The 16,981-nt window shown below is 47.1% G+C and overlaps 1 protein-coding gene across 1 annotated transcript in view; it reads left to right on the top strand.

Annotated features, from left to right (window-relative positions):
- LOC144139814 (multidrug resistance protein mrp-7-like) overlaps positions 1-11,971 on the top strand; it is a 41,546-nt gene extending 29,575 nt beyond the window's left edge. Inside the window, exons 9-14 of the mRNA XM_077672066.1 lie at positions 940-1,041; positions 3,055-3,249; positions 8,839-8,997; positions 10,057-10,223; positions 10,444-10,638; positions 11,818-11,971. Coding sequence (XP_077528192.1) covers positions 940-1,041; positions 3,055-3,249; positions 8,839-8,997; positions 10,057-10,223; positions 10,444-10,638; positions 11,818-11,971 — 972 coding nt within the window. The remainder of the gene's footprint in view (positions 1-939; positions 1,042-3,054; positions 3,250-8,838; positions 8,998-10,056; positions 10,224-10,443; positions 10,639-11,817) is intronic.
- The last annotated feature ends 5,010 nt before the right edge of the window (positions 11,972-16,981 follow it).

The following is a 16,981-nucleotide window of genomic DNA, read 5'->3' as shown; positions in this document are numbered from 1 at the left end:
GGATGATGTGTATTGGAGACGAAGCTGGAATATTCTACTCTATAGCGCAATAGGAGCGGAACTGAGGTGCAAAATGGGACAGGGATGTGAGTGGTGTCCGAATGCCAGCTGCTCCAATTTCTGAATTCTGGTGTGTGCGTGCGTGCGTGCATGCGGGCGTGTGTGTGCGCGTGTGTGTGTGTGTGTGTGCGCGCGCATGCGTGTGCTGGTGAGCATGCGCATGTGCGTGCGTGCTTGTGTGCGCATGCGTGTGCGCGTACGCATGTGTGCGTGCGTGCGTGTGCGTGTGTGTGCGCGCGCTTGCGTGCGTCTATGCGCCTGCGCGCATGTGTGTGTGCGTGTGTGTGCGCGTGTGCGTGCGCGTGCGTGCGTGTGTGTGTGTGTGCGCGTGCGTGCGTGCGTGCCTGCGTGCATGCGTGCCTGCGTGTGCCTGTGTGTGCGTGCCTGCGTGTGCGTGCGTGTCGAAGATTGGGATTTAAGGGGTTCATTGAATTATTACTGACTACAAACTAGCAGTATACAACATCACAGGGGGGGGGGGCAGGTTTTTAGGGGAGGTTTATAGCTCAATTCTGTTAGCTTTACCCTTTTTCTATGTTATAAAAACAAGCCCAGATAAACACTCACCAAGGTCGGGGGCCAAACAAATGCCTTTGTGTTACGCACCCTATGACCTACCGATTCGGCGTTCTGGGCGACTGCGTTTCGTACCGCTTTCTGGGGTGCCAATGATGATTTAACTTGTATCTTGTGGTTGAGGGTGGTAGGCTGCACCGCTCCAAAGCTAGAGCGTAAAGTATCCGTAAATTCCAGTTTTCCTCCCCCCATTGCAAATTCAAACTTCAGACGTGGTCGACTACGAATGAAACAAAATTTGCTGTGCCTAGTTAACAGCGGCAAGGTGCAACTTACAATGTTTTGTTCATTTTCCTTACTTAGGTCCCGATGATCTTGGCGCAGGTCAACGCGTCCCTATTTTTCGTTATCCTGGCAGCAATCGCTTTCGAGCGGACATTAGAGTACACCCGGCTTACTCCTGAGGTGAGTATTGTTTTAACAACGGAGCTGCTTAGCAATTCGTTGATTCCGGCGTTTCACAAAATTCAGTGTAAGAGTATACAGAAACAAAGTCAACGGTAACGGCAGGATTCGTAGCCGTGTCTGGTACATCGACGAGGTTAGTCAGTCGTCTTACCCACTAGGCTACAACCGAGAGTTCGTTTTCTTCCACATGGTTTTTATTGCACAACATGTCAATGTAGGAAAGGATATTTACAACACATATTTACAACTATGTACCCATTTAAATGAGCTACACGTGAGAGTCAAACGGCTTACTCACTAGGCTGTGACTGCGGGTAGACGAATACCGCCACCTGCTCGACACAGAACACGCGATGTGGCACACATTGCACCTGCCGGCACCTAGTTTAAATGCTCTCGTTCCGTTCGTTCGTTCTCATTCTTTGATTTGCTTGTCCTTCGCAATTATATCAACAAATATGGAGTAAAAGACGTTGCGGCAGCGAAGAAGAAGCAAATCGGCTGTAAGCGTTGACTTAAACCGTCGTGATGGTCGGGAAGGTCAAGGAACAGCTTCGCTACCTTCAAGTCTTACGCGTTATGAGCTTCCTTCATTTTTTATGGCCTGGTGTTTAGCGATGTTCTGAATGTTCCCTATTTTTTGAGAGCCAGAGCATGGTTGCGCTTACCTTTAGAACTGTAAGCGCAGACAATGTCAATCCTTGTTTCAAGTGCGGTAAAAATTATGAGTTGACAGACAGCAACCATACAACATCGACATGAACTCTGATTTACGAGTAAACATGTCATCGCCTTACTCAAGGCTATTACCGTTGCAAGGTTTATTGCCTGTCGCTCTCTGCGACGATCAGCCGCGACACGAGAACGACTTCCCCCACTGCGGCAAAGTATTACAGCCGGGGAACAGCCTTCGGTGTTTTTTTTTCGGCTAACTTCGACAGCGTCCTAAACACTCTTACCATGCATTTATTGTTGTCGTTAATTTACAACTATGAAAGTCACGGTTTTCTTAAAGTATCATGTCTCCTATATAGCACTTTTTGTAGTTACTTATAGCACGCATCATTTTACTGGTGTCTCATGAATACCACGAAAATAACGAAACATCACTGTGATCAGATCACAATGATCCAGAATGAAAGCACGAGGAGGAGTTGGTTCGATACCCACCGTTTATAAAGCGCAGAATTCATTTCGCTTGCCAGAAGTGCGTAAAGATGTTTACGCATGCATGAATACACTCAAGCATGCACATATATTTTGAGATGAGTCAGACAGTGCTAATGGCCCTTCATGCCTAAGTAAAGAAGATTGGCGACGCTGGCGTAGCCGGTTGATGGAGGGTTTATTCACGGTTAGGGCGTCAATGCCGAAGGGTTGAGGACAGGTCTGAGCATACTACATTAACGATAAATCGTCCGTGCTGGTGCTTCCTTTTTTTCTGGCACCAATGCACGTCATACCCACGTGGGAGGATAGCACACCGGTGGGTCCTACCGCTAGTTGCATTGAGTGTGGTGCTATTATTCGCTACAGCTGACCAAAATTCGGTATCCCAGGCTGTACAACACTGAAGTCCACCGGAAAAAGACATCAGCTGGACATAACTTGTGTTGACTGCATTTAGAGGTATACAACATGCTGTATGTGTTGAGAAGGACTAGTATCACGCGATGATTGGGCACAATGACCATTTTGCTCGGGAAAATAAGTAACGCCCATAGAGTAAGGAAATATGACACCTGTCGTCCAACTAGCTTCTACTTGACCGTAAAAACGGTTATTAAACGGCATCTCCGATTTAGTGTGCTTTATGGTAAGTTGTGTTTATATCTTTTGTGTAAGAGTCTGAGTTACTTCTTGCAGCACTCCGATACCTTCCGGGGAGTATAGGAATGCAATATAGAATACCCTACTTTGCAAGAAGAATGCTTTTTACTAAACGTATTATCAACGTCTTTCGTAAGTATGGCAAGTCTCATTCACAATTCCATGGGACTCCTGTTCCAGGATGATTTCTTTACAGACACCAACAAAAAGCCGAAACCAACGATAACGCCTCGCTTTGCACCAAAGCGTAAAGACCGAGATACGTGGCCTCAAAAAGGAGAAATAGTATTCGAAAATTTCTCGGCTTCCTATAAGCCGGGTGTCTTACCGCCGGTCCTCAACAACCTGTCTTTCGTCATAAAGCCAAACGAGAAGGTGGGGATAAATTTTTGTGCACTTGTTCTTTTTCACGTATGTGGAAAGTTAGGGAATTTATGTTTACAGCTCTTATTTGCATCGCTGAAGGGAAAAAGTACAAACACCCCTTCGTCTAACAAGTAACAACAAAGGTAGTTGAAACACGAAACTTTCTTTTGTGCAACCCGAGTCAAAGAAAAATCTGAAAACCCAGCGATCGAAATCAAAACCCTGAACGATCAAAGTCCACGCCACAATGCTCAAAGTCGAAGCCATCAACAATCAAGAATAAAGAGAAGGTTTTGGCATTGATGGTTTGAGTTCAGCCATTTCTCCCGCACAGAACAGGCGTGCGCGACGCACGGTGGAGCAACGCCATCCCGAATTATGTAACGACATCGAACACCATCATTACAGAATAGAAAACTTCAACGCTTCAACAGTGTAGGATTGACACAATCAGATAGACGTCGGCTTCATAACGCGAGTGTCCAAGGTTAGATTCCGACCACAGTAAGCGTTTCTTTTTTTCTTGAGGCGCACGATGTGCTGTCGCTTATCTTCATCGTTTTGTCAAGCCCAATATGTCAGGTTGACTTTCGTACAGTGCGTTTTTACATCATCGAACACCATCAGTGAGACATAGAAAGCTCCGCTTTAAAAATGCAGGAAGCTCACACGAATGCGTAAGACTTGAATGTAGCGAAGCTGTATACGCAAAAGTAGCGGTTTTCCTCTTTTTCGCCTCACGGCGTTGTTTAAGCCTCGCCGCTCTACGCTGGACCACAGCTGGATGTTCGTATTCCTCTATCTGCGCCTCACGTGGCCTCATGGCCTTCCTTTGTCGGGCGCGCTTATAGCTGCGACGGCGGCCTCCTCGCCCTCCTCCGCCACGTCCCGCGCAAGGGACCCCCGCACGTCTCCCTTCTCTCCTCTCCTATCTCGCCCTTGCCGCCTATCTCTCCCCGTTATCGGGCCTCTGCTCCGTGCGGACGCTTGCGGTAGGGGGTGTGGATGGACGTTTAGCGCTCAAGGGCAAAACCTGCAACCCCCGAAGACTGCCCGAGGTTGCGAAGTGTACCTTGCGCTACAAAACCCATCAAATACTGCCGTGAAAAGAAGCTCTGAAATAAGGGAAACATAGAAGACGACATAAACATTGAGAGTGCAATAAAAATATTCAGCACAGAACGTTTGTGCCGACATTTATGACTCCATTTGGAGCGCACTTACAAGCAACATGCCGAAATGACCCAACGTCCAGCGAAACACTAGAGTGACCTCAGCAACGACAGGTGCATTTGAAACTGGCTTTGTGTACACATCTCTTGGCATTAACCTGCTTTTTCCCCTGTAATTGCCCGTTATACAGTGCAGCGATGTTATAAGGTTATCAGAGGTAAACAATTCTTCCACCGCAGCAACCCTTTTAGGCGGAGCCAGCCCATTAGCAAAGCCAGCAAAGCCCTACCGAAAACAGAAAACCCACTTCCACCCAGTGTGCATTCTACTGAAACAGCGAAGCTGTAAGTTGTGTTTACGAAAATTCCGTTCAGCTTCAGCTTCTTTCATGAGCATCATGTTAGCATCGTCTTAGCGGCTAACAGTGACGTGATTTCTTTCGGGGTAGTTTGATAACACAAGAGTCAGTGCCCTTTTCTGTAATCGCACTCCCTCTGTAGATGACCATGCTTCACTGTGCGACAGACAAAGTGGAAAAGCTAGTTTACAAAGACCAAGCATAGACTGATCCTCTGAAAGTTGGATTCACCTCCAGACGCAAACGCATTGCTGGGAAAACATTTTTCTGGGGCAGAATAAGCTGTTTTCCCTCAAAATATGAAAGTCCTAGGACCGTTGTTCGTTTTTATATATACTTTATACACTGGAAACTGGTTCTTGCGCGACGGAGAGACGTGATTCAGAGAAAGCGCGAAAAACAGCTCCGCTGTTAAAAGCTTACAAGTTTTCATCCTTCTCTCCACATGTGGAAGAGTATCCTGAGGCAGCTGGGAGAAAGGAACGCGTTTAAAGTGACCCCGTGACGTCACGCGGCCTTGCGTGATTTCTTTACAGCGTGCACATTGTTGTAAAGTACGTGGCTCATTCTGTGCCAAACGTATAATGTCGCGTTGCCGGTCTCGAGTCAAGGAGAATGCCAAGCCTCAAAGCAAATTCCTAGCAAGTTGGTATATTCTGCAAAGAGTGCCAACAAGCACTTGCTAGTGCGCGCAAGAGATGGAATATCGCTAGCTTTAGGAGAAATTTTTTAACGCTACAAGCATTTGCGACTGCTTGTGACTTTTGTGCTTGTTTTGCATATGTCCTCAAAGCTCAATACGTAACGTGAAGATGTTCATACCAACTCCGTGCTTTTCAACTAAGTGGTATATTTTACTATTTACAGAGCATGCCTCTAGGGAGCCTGTCATGTTTGCAATGCAGTTTTGTGGCCATGTTTGTTTGTTTGATTGATTGATTTTTTTGTTTGTTTGTTTGTTTGTTTGTTTGTTTGTTTGTTTGTTTGTTTGTTTGTCTGTCTGTTTGTTTGTTTGTTTTTCTGTCTCTCTGTATGTTTGTCTGTCTGTTCGTTTTATTTGTTTGTTTGTTTGTTTGTTTGTCTGTTTGTTTGTTGGGTTTTTTTCTTTTTGTTTGTTTGTTTGTTTGTTTGTTTGCTTGCTTGCTTGCTTGTTTGTTTGTTTGTTTTTTTTGTTTGTTTGTTTGTTTGTTTGTTTGTTTGTTTGTTTGTTTGTTTGTTTGTTTGTTTGTTTGTTTGTTTGTTTGTTTGTTTGTTTGTTTGTTTGTTTGTTTGTTTGTTTGTTTGCGTTTGTTGTTTACGCTACTTCCGTATTTCACTCAATCGGGGGTTCAAAATGTTTTCGCTGTGCGGTGTTTTATGTTATTGGTGATTTTTTATCACTTTTAGGGCTGTACACTAAAAGAATTGAAAGCTTGTGAAAACAGTAACCTGACAGCATAGATATCCTGTTCTCGCGGCCGACTGTGCGGTGGGAAGTCATAGGATTAAGGATGAACGGGGAATACTTGAGGAATACTTGATGAATACTTGAGGTATGCAGACGACATTGTCTTGATGAGTGAGCCTGCAGAACACCTGCAAACAAAATGCTGGACAAACTGCATTCAAAAGACACGGCCTTGGGGCTAAAATAAGTATTAATAAATCGAAAGTAATGAGGAATAAACATGCCAAAAACGTCCTTTTAAGCTTAAGAAACGGAACGCTACAAGAAGCAAAAGAATGTAACTACCTCGGACAGATGGCTAGTGCTGACCCAAACCACGAGAAAGAAATCCGGTGCAGAATGGTTATTGGTTGGGGAGCAGTCTGCAAGGACTCCAAAATATTGAAAGTGAACTACCTCTCTCACTCAGACGAAAAATCTATAACCAGTGCTTCCTGCCAATTACGACGTAAGGAGCTGGAACTTGGCGCCTTAATAAACAACTAGAACGCAAACTTAGGTCGGTTCAACGGGCTGTGTAACGAATAATGTTAGGAGTAACACTCATGGACAGGAAACGAGCAACCTGGATCGCAAAACAAACTAGAGTTGGCGGTATCATAGTTCAAATAAACTGAACTTGGGCGGGCCTTGTAGTGAGACGAAGTGACAACTGGTTGACCAGCAGAATAACAGAGTAGACACCTAGAGACGGCTGTAGAAAAGGTTGAAGGCCAATAACTCGAGAGTGGGACGAAATGGGGAAATTGAGAATGGACTCGAGCACGCAGGACCGGAGTGGTTGGATGTCAATGGGAAAGGCTGTCTTCCTACAGTTGACCTAGGTACGCTGTTGGTGATGATAACGAATTCTTTTTCCTTTGCGCTGCTTCTTTTTCTCTGCGGTATGACTCGAAGGCTTGGCCAATTAACCTGGTTTGCCCTGCACATACTCCCTTAGCTTAAACACGGTGGGCTACTTTCGTAATTAGCATCTTCAATATGCTCCTCTCCGCCTATTGGGGCATGATTGTGTCTTCTTTGTACCGTCGTTTTAATCTTTTTTCCATGGCATCGTTTTTGTTTTGTTTCATTTTGTATTTCGTTGTCTTTAAGGTATTTATCAGCACGCACCGATTGAGGGGCAGTATTTTAAAGCGAAAGTTTATATGCCTCACTGATGGCATCCAAATTCGGGAGCACTCCGCAGGACAGCCAACGTCGCACTACGGGTTTCACAAAGCGATGATGAAGATAAGCGAAGGCACATCAAGCGCCTCAAGAAAAAAACGCTTCCTGCGGTCGGTATCGAACCTGGGTCCATTACGTTACGAAGCTGACGTATAGTCGATGGCTCCACGCCGACACGCTCGAACGAGTTTGGATTTTGGACTTGACTCCGGTGTGATGGGAGAAAGATTCGTGTTTTGACTATATTTATCTTAAGAACGAGGCCGCAATTTTTTCTGCATTTTGGTTTCTTTTTTTCTCTTTCCTTTTAAGCCGTACGTTGATGCTATTACCGCAAACGTGCTTCCTTTTGTAATAGGCCTGCACTAATCACTCCAGTATACCTCAATACATGCCTGAAACATACGTTTGTAAATCAAAGGCCACAGCACATTTACTCGGTCCGCCTTGTGTTTGTTAAGGACAAGGCTTCCGGGTATTTCAGGGAATGCGTGTTGGATTCTCATTTCACACGTCGCAGTTTCTAATCACATATCGTATATTACACTTCTTTCTCTGCTGTTATTCTGTTCCTACTGTCAACCAATTTTCAGATCAAGTTTTGGTCACGACAGAAATGACGCATTAAAAATGGCAGTCCAGTACAAGCACTGTTAAAGCAAGACTTCAAGTCTATATGTACGCCGGTGGGCAGCCCGCTAGGAACGCAAAACATACGCCTTGCCAAACGACCCTTGCCGGACGCATGTTATATAAGCTGTGACATAACGTCCGCAAAGTTTCACAAGCTTCAATTCAACAATGCTTGTTTCACTGAAAATATTAGCGCCTTATACGCTTTCAGAATCGAGAGATAAAAGAAGATTCTACAAGAGTATTCATTTCTCATATTTAACTCGCACTACATCAAGCTGGAATTTCTTCCTAAATAAATGCCATGTTCATTATTTTTTTCAACCAAAACAGCTACCTGATATATAGATATTTTAACCGCAAGATGTACACGTAAAGTGTGAAATTGGAAGCACTCACCCCAACAAAACAAAATGCTTCTTTGCACGATTGTACAGTTGTTATTTTCACAGTCTCCTCCGTTTCGAAAAATACAAAATGCTTCAAAATTCTATTATCGTAGGCCTAACAATGCGGACACCATAATATCGGCGTAAAAAAGGTTTGAAGCACCACTTAGCAAATCTGCTTTTCTAACAAATCATGAGGGGCCCGACGCTTCAGCAATTTTTTTTTAATTTCAAATGCGTTCTTAATCTACCAAAGATTTTTCCCTTAAAAATATTTATATACATGGCTCACACGTTGCAATGTAGAGCCATATTTTTTTGTTTAGAATAGAAGCATTCGAGCTCAATGTTTCGGGAGTTTGGCTTGAACTGACCGTTGCCCCAACAATCCCCTGTGGTTTGAACCGTCCTCCACCCCTCTTCCGTAGGTTGGAGTCGTCGGCAGGACAGGTGCTGGCAAATCGTCGCTCATACTCGCTTTGCTCAGGGTCCTGAGGCCGTCGTGCGGGCGCATCGTCATTGACAAGGCGGATATTTCTTCCGTAGCACTGCGCAAGCTACGGTCTGTCATCACCGTGATACCACAGGTATGCCGCTCGATAAGTTCTTTTCCCCTATTGTGTCCTCCAGTACTTACTGCCAGCTCGCTGACAATAGGTTGAGTGCACTGGTGCACTTGGCATGCACTTATGCTGTAGTTTTGTAAAACAACGTTGCGTATGCCGTTAGACGGGTAGCAGAGACATTGACATAGCAGTTGCTATTACTTTTGAGAAGCCATAGTGTTTTTGGGCCTGCCCTGCCTGTCTGCCTGCCTGCCCGCCTGTGTTCTATTGGGTCTCTCTGGGCCCCATTTAATATTAGCCCGAAGGTTATCCTGGCTTTGCACATGGGCTATTCATGTAACTAGAAAATGTCCACTGACTGGGTAGAAATTTCCGGGCAGCTCGTTAACAACCAGTGGTGATCAGGGATTTCCGTGCGCCCCTGTGTGTTCCCGTACAGTAATCCGCAAATCGGTGACCCATAGTGGATTACGTAGATCAGTGGGTCACGTGACACCCAGGTAGATCACATCACGGGTAAATTACGACCACATGCCCACAGGAAGAGGGCAGCTGTATTGGGTCCGGAAATAAATGAGACGTTAAAGGTGATAACAGATGGGTGGCGGGGGGAGAGAGTGGTCACAATTGAAGTGGATACAATAGGGAGGCGAAAACATGGAAGTGTAGTGTAGGAAGAAGAAAAGATTCTTTGTAAAGGGGAATAATATGAGGGAGATAGGAGGGGGAGAAAGGGCGTGGTGCAAAAAGGGAGACCTAAAATTGAGAGTGTGCGCGGAATGGTAGGCGGATGGAAGTAAAGAAAGAGGGAAGTGAGGGAAGATAGCTTGGTTCCATAAAAGCAGAAGACGGAGAAATGAGATGAAGCGATGAAGCAGCAGAAAGTGTGGCGGGCAGGCGATGTGGATGGAATGGCCTGATGGGGAAAATCAGGAGAGTCGAGCAGCGGGACGGGTTACAATAGAACAGTGGCAATGAGGTCGGACCGCAATAGTCTGTCGACTTATTTTGTATGGAAGCAGCACATTCGAGGTCACTTTTGCTCGCACTACCGCCATCATCATTCCGTTGCTTTCGCAGGAACCTTACCTTATGAAAGGCAGCTTGCGGGACAATCTGGACGGGATGCGTTGCCATTCGGACGAGCAGGTTTGGGAAGCCCTGAAAAAGGCGCACATGGCAAATTTCGTATCTAGCCACCCATGCGGACTGCTTCTGGAGGTCGACGACGGCGCAGAGAACCTCAGGTAGGGTTCACCCTCAGGTTCACCCTTTGAGCTGTACTTACCGAGTTTGAGAAAATCGCCATGGCGAATCAAAGTTATAATCCTATTAGCCTATGGACATTCGGATAAAATAAAACGTTTGCTGGCTCGTACACAACTCGGAAGGAAAGCAAACGTGCATCAAATGGTCAAGCAGACCGGATCCCAATGGACAACATCCGCATGCTTTCTTCAAACGCAGTGCTGGCCAGCGTCAGCTTCTGTGCCTAGCCCGGGCTCTCCTCAGGGCTCCACGGGTGCTGCTGCTTGACGAAGCGACTTCGCGTCTGGACGGGGACACGGACCGACTGATCCAACAGACATTGAATGAAGGCTTTGTTGCGTCCACAGTACTGACAGTCGCCCATCGTCTGCACACGGTGCTGCATTGCGACAGGTGGGCAAAGAGCATGTTATGGGAGCCAAGAAAAGGAAGGAAGCTTACACTAACGCGTAATACTTGAAGGTAGCGAAGCTGTACTCAACTTTCGCGACCATCACGACGGTTGAAGTCCACGATAGCAGCCGATTTGCTTCTTCTTCGCTGCCGAAACGACCTTTACTCCATCATTGTGGCTATAAGTGTGAGCTTCCTTCATTTTTTGTAAGTGATCATTATTGGACATCACCTTGGGGGGCTGTACGCCATGACGTATTTTTTTTTCTTTCGTTCAAAGCAAGTGTTGCCACTATTACGGCGACCTCTGGAGTCTTTCTCGTTCCGAAGCGAATGTTGCCACAATTACTATGAACACGGAGTTCTTCTGCCAATCTTGGCCAATTTCCCTAAATGGGCATGCTTTGCTTGACAAACCTGCGCCGAGGACCCTGGCCGGTCACCGCGAGGCACTCCCGCACAAACGCCAGGCATTTTCTTTGTTTTTTAATTGCCGTGTGGTCGCCGCAATCTTGACCCCTCTCCCTAAGTGGACATGCTTGGCGTGACAGACGTGCGCCGGGGACGCTGGGCGGTCGCCGCGAGGCACGCATACACAAGCGCTAGGGATCTTGGCTTTTTAACTGCCGGGTGGTCGCCGCGAGGCACGCGCTCACGTGTGCTCAGCATATCCTTTGTATTTTTAACTGCGGAAACCAAACTCTCACGACTTGCTAAACAGCTTTGCTGTTAAAACAAGTCTACGTAAGGCACCCGCCAAAGTGTCGGTACCTCATGTGCGCATGCGCAGAAGTGATCGTTGGCTGCCGGCTGCAGTGATATTGTACCGGTCCAGTTTCCTAACAAAAATGCTATGGCAAGCACAGAAATCGATAGCCGTATTCGCGTGGCACGGCACCACCCCGGTTTTTCTGCCGCTGTGCACAGCCGGTTTTCTGAAATTCACAGTACGCGTGCACTTTTAACACCGGTGTAGAACCCTTCCCCATGGACTACCCCTGATGACCTGTGTGATGACCTCTTGTGACCCTGTGGTTACCCTGTGATGAGCTTTTGATGAAACATCCATATTCGTGTGCAAGTTTCTCTGTGCTGCAATTACTCTCTACTGCACCTGGCTGCCTGTCTGCATTTTCCCGGCCGTCTTAGTGCCGTAATTGTTCTTCGCCTTCTTTTCAGGATCCTCGTCATGAAAGATGGCAGCGTGGCTGAATTCGGCTCAGTAGGCGATCTCGCCGCAAACTCCAACTCAGTCTTCTCTGCCATGGCGCGTGCTGCGGGTATCGACCTTTCCACCTTTGCGAAGAGCGCTCCTTTTGTACGTCTGAAATAAACCGCAAAATTTTGTGCAACAACATACATGGCCAATGTCAAATTCGCTTTAACAAATTTGCAACCTCTAATTTATAATATTTGAAATAGATTGAAACGTTAGATTCTATACATTGACGCTCTTAGGAGCTCTTTGGGGAGGTCATATTTCCCATCCGCACTATGATAATATCCGCAGCCTCCCCGTATGATAAAGTGCGGCCATATCAGTGCCTCCCCTGAAAGAACCACAGCAACCCCTATTGAGAACTTCCGACACCGAAACACTTACCGCAGGAAATCACACTCTTCGAACTCAATAAGCACTCGCTGCACCCAAGCGCGACAAAGCACCGGACCATACGACATCACAGAAAAGCAACTACCGAGGTAATTTCAGTTTATACTCCAACATGCGGTAATTTCAGTTTATACTTCCAACCATCGCAGAAGTGCTGAATACTAGTGTTGAATACAAGTGTTGAAGACCCATCAGAATTCAAGGCAGCAACTACCATCTTCGTGCCCAAGTCGGTGAAGGACATTATGTTCAAAAGTCTTTTGACACAATTCCCTGGCATTGTGACTATATTTAAATGCACCGTAACACGCCATGGCGATAACAAGCATCTATCACCTTCAGTGCTTCACTACCGAGCACCTTTGTCCACACAACGTATGTGCCCTCAGATGTATGAAGTCACCCACACGCACCAAACTGCAAAACTCAAGGCTTTGGCCTTAAAGAGGACCGTTGTATAAAGAATGCACCCCTGCATCCGAAGGTTTCCACGTGAACTCTTATAGGATCTGAATATGGCCACCTCACAACCCACCCATTTTTTCTCCCCCAAGCATGAATACCACATAGGTCTACCCTTTCTCCGGCACTTTCAACTTCGGCATGCTTCATTTACATTGTACCGTCAAACAATCCTGCCTATCTGTAGCAGCTTGTTAACATTGCACGTGAATGATATCAAGATCTCGACAGCTACTGGATTCACGGAGCAGTTGAGAAAGCCCTTCAAGACGTCTACGAGGTAACAGGCCACCGCAACAGCAAGCCACATACGGCTCTGCTGTTCTGCTGCATGCTGGCGGCACGTCAGTCTACCGGAGGAATCAGACTCCTGCCAGGAAGTCTCTAAGATAAGGCCTCCATATCAAACGCAATGGTTGAGATCCCCGTCACAAAACCGCCTCTCCTCACACACCTCTGACACCCCAGTCCCACTATGTCCTCAATGCCTTACTGATGCTTACGCTTTTGCCGGGTGAGGTATCCAATGTGATGGACCGCTTGCCAAAACAAGAGGCGGAGGACTACGGGAAAGTGAAGTCGAGCCTCCTCCGTAAGTATTTACAGGCTGTGTGCAGAGACATTTCGCTAGAAGTTCCCTGAAGACGAGAGAGGTAAGTACGAGTCGTACTCGAAGTTCGCCTATACGCTGAGGGCTAACATGGAAGAGTGGCTCAGAGAGCCAAAGGCTTTCGGAGAGCACCACAAGGTGGTCGAGTGCTTCTGTCTAGAACAGTTTTACGGCCAACCACCCCATAACATGAGGCACTAGGTGAATGACCTGCTTGGGGTAAATACTGTGGATCATGCGGCTCAGCTCGAGGACGAGGCGAGGTGCGCAGGAGCGAAAAGACGGCCAAAACGAGTTCAGGCAGAGGCCTGACAGGTCAGGGCCGAAAAGCGTAGCTTCGCAGAAAGACAGTGGAGCTAAGACTGTCGTTCATTCGGACAGCAAAATTGGACGGGAAAACGAAAAGGGCGCGGACGCCGATGAGCAGCGCTGAAAGAAAGCTTTTGAAGCACGCAAGGAGTTTGCGTGTTACAACTGCGGCGAGGCAGGGCATTTCGCTGCGGGTTGCAAGAAAGGCAAGCTCGCCTTTCAAGTGGCAAGCCAGCGTGAGGACAGCAGGTAGTTTCTGGGTCCTTAAGTACGCGAGTCTGTTGTCAACTGTGAACAGTGCTGAGTTCTTTGCGACTCCACGGCGACGGTAGACATGACCCACCCTTCGTACGTAGAACCGGATCAGCTGACGGGACAGAGCGTTTGGGCGAAACAGTCCGCACGAGCACGGAACGTGAGCCTGCTGATAGCTTAAAGTCAGCATCGGTGGCCCGTTTGGTGAACTAGTCACCCAGGCAGCGGTATCTCCAAAACTTCTTCCTGAATACCTATACCTATTGTCGAACAGGTCCGATCAGCTGTAGCGCGAGAATTACTGCATCTTCAAAACGCTGGCGAGGGAGCAAACAACTGAGCTCGCTGCGAAAGGCGCGAGTTAGTATATTGTCGCCATCTCTGAGAGGAATGGGGTGACTGAAAAACATAGCGATGATAGAGCATTAACGCGGGCCCACGATAGACGGCAGCGTAAGTCCACTGAGAGAGAAACCCATGAAGGAAAGAATACTCGTTTTTCCTCCATAAAAGAAAGAAGAAAGAAGGAAAGAAGAACCTTTTCTTTCCTCCATGGTGAGACCCCTACTAAGAGCGGAAATTTGTCGGCGTCGTGTTCGGAGTGCTCATATTAACGGAAGGTTTTGGAAACGGCTACGACTGGAACGCGTGCAGTTCACGAAGTAACGACGGTTAGAGGATAGCGAAAACGGTTAGGCTAGCGAAAGGAGGCAGCAGGTGTCCACTGAAACAGCAGGTGTTTCTCCAGAGAGGTGTTCAGACTCGAGCGGCGTTGTGACAGTCAGACCCCAAGCTGTTTTCACGGTGCAGCTAAAACTAAAGACGATGCCTCGATTGAGCGATACGGTTGCGTCCTACCTCCGCGATCGGTATTGATTGATTGATTGATTGATTGATTGATTGATTGATTGATTGATTGATTGATTGATTGATTGATTGATTGATTGATTGATTGGAATGAATGAATGAATGAATGAATGAATGAATGAATGAATGAATTAAGCGTCAATCAATCAATCAGCAGGTGCTCGATGCCGAGAAACGGCCAACGGAGCTCGTAGTGATTCCGGTGTCGCGTGAGGCTGAGCCGCCTTCTGAGACCGGGCAGCACGTATCTAGTGCAGCCATGACCGCCGTAAAAGAGAATGGAAACACCCTTCGGAGGTCGCTTGCTGAAGGTGTTGTCAAAAGGGCAAGGGGCGACCAGGGAGGCAAAACTTATGGTCATACGTAAGGCAAGATTTCTAGTGCGCGTATTCCGAGTGGCAGCGCCGTACGCTCGCTTTGCGCCGATTCTCAGAGGACCTTCGAGCGCCCGTTAACGAAAGTGAACGCCTTTCTCGAGCGGTAGAAATTCGGGTAGTTTCGCCCGCGTGCTCGAGATGCGTCTCTTAAAATGACTGATGTCTTCTCACGCGGTCGCAGCAGCTTTCACAGAAAGGGCGCACCTAAAATGCGATTCAAAAATTGGAAAGCTCACGGCAATAACGAGTGCTCAAATTGCAGTGCTCAACGCGCGAAGTGGCCTGTAGACGCCTGACTTTATCGACTGTTTTTCCTGAAGCAGGTTTCGCCCTTTACGATCACGTTTCTTTTTGTGTTAGACATTTTCATTCCCACGAAATGTCACCTTTTCAAGTTTGGGTGCTTGGCTAAAGTACTGCTGGGGTAAAAAATGTAACTAGTAGAGATAGTTAATTGCGTAATTTTGTCGCAACTCAAATCCTGGTAGAGCTTCAGTGTGGATTGTCTTCGGACTTGCCCGCGATGCGGTCGTGCTTCTTTTTGTGAGTTGTTCTGCTGCTTTTCTAACCAAGCCAGAGATATTCCTGGGGGGAAAATCTTCGTCCAGAGGCCGGCCCGGTGAAGCTACGGCATGTACGTCCCAAGCTTGCAGTCGAGCGTCCACCGATCGCTTCTCTTGGATAGCATCTCTCCTGAAAACAGTTTAACACCCTTATCCACCGCTATCTCAGACCCCCGGCGGAGAAGCTGTTACAATTCAGCGTGCCGCTATTTGGCTTGCGCGTGCTGCAAGCTTCGTGCAGTGCTCCTGTGCTTTGTGGCAGAGCGTATTACTACGCGTGCTCAGCGCGTGGGTGCCTCACTGTCGGTGACTCAAGCCGTTCCAGCTACAAAACATGACGCCAACAGATTTTAATGTTCAGACATGTCCCGGCGATGCGTATGCCGCAGCCCAGATCTCCTTTCCCCCCTTTGTTTGACACAACGAGCGCCGATACTGCCGACCCATCACGAACTCTGGAAAGTGTTGTTCGTTTAATATTTTCGGGCCGTGTGAAAAGAAGCATTGTGATAGCCGCGCAGCCATTACTGTCTATAAAATCCACCCTCTCGGTGGAAAGTTCGCATTCTTTTTTCTGCAGCAAACCCATGCTGTCGACCTGTCCAATTCTGCTTAACCTTGCCTGTAATTATTCCTATTTTGCTTCGGCTCATCTCTCGTCACGCAGTACACCAGCTAAGTTTGCCTACGATTTCTCAACGTCATCACCAAGGCAGCAACGTTTGCTGGCCGCTCACACCCACGCTACCTCACATGACGGAGACGACAGAGCCCGGTTCGGGGATACCTACTGAAAACACTTCCCATGAATAAATATTCGCTTGAGCGCACCACCTTGGTCGAATTTGTTGCGGGATGGTTCTAATAAAACACGAGTTCAAGCCTTTTTTTTTATTACCACATGCCTCCAGCGTGAGCCCATATATTGGCAGCAGGCGGGAGTTCCCAATTGTGTTGAACATCACGGTGAACTACCTAATTATGTCGAGGAAGAACTAAACAGGTGTTATGCCCATTCGTGTCATTAGTATAGTCGCCTTCCGGGGCGTCGCCGGGTACTGCTCCTAGATATAAATGAAGGCAAGGCCAATACCAATAACCGTTCTTATTGAACGCTGAAGAACTTATGTTGGCGTAACAGTCGTTTCCAGTAAGCACACCATTTAAATCAGGTGAGCAGGGTGTAAGAGAGTTAGGCATTGAGGCACTTCGAATACTAAGCCAGCGTACAATTTGGGTACCATTCAAAGGATATCCGTAATTAATACAAGATAAAGGTTTTATTATT

The sequence above is a fragment of the Haemaphysalis longicornis genome, unplaced genomic scaffold, assembly GCF_048455015.1.
Source record: "Haemaphysalis longicornis isolate Haplotype H1 unplaced genomic scaffold, Haemaphysalis longicornis Haplotype H1 scaffold_5, whole genome shotgun sequence".
Taxonomy (NCBI): Eukaryota; Metazoa; Arthropoda; class Arachnida; order Ixodida; family Ixodidae; genus Haemaphysalis; species Haemaphysalis longicornis.
The sequence above is the reverse complement of the archived record's forward strand: the minus strand, read 5'-3'. Positions and strand labels throughout refer to the sequence as shown.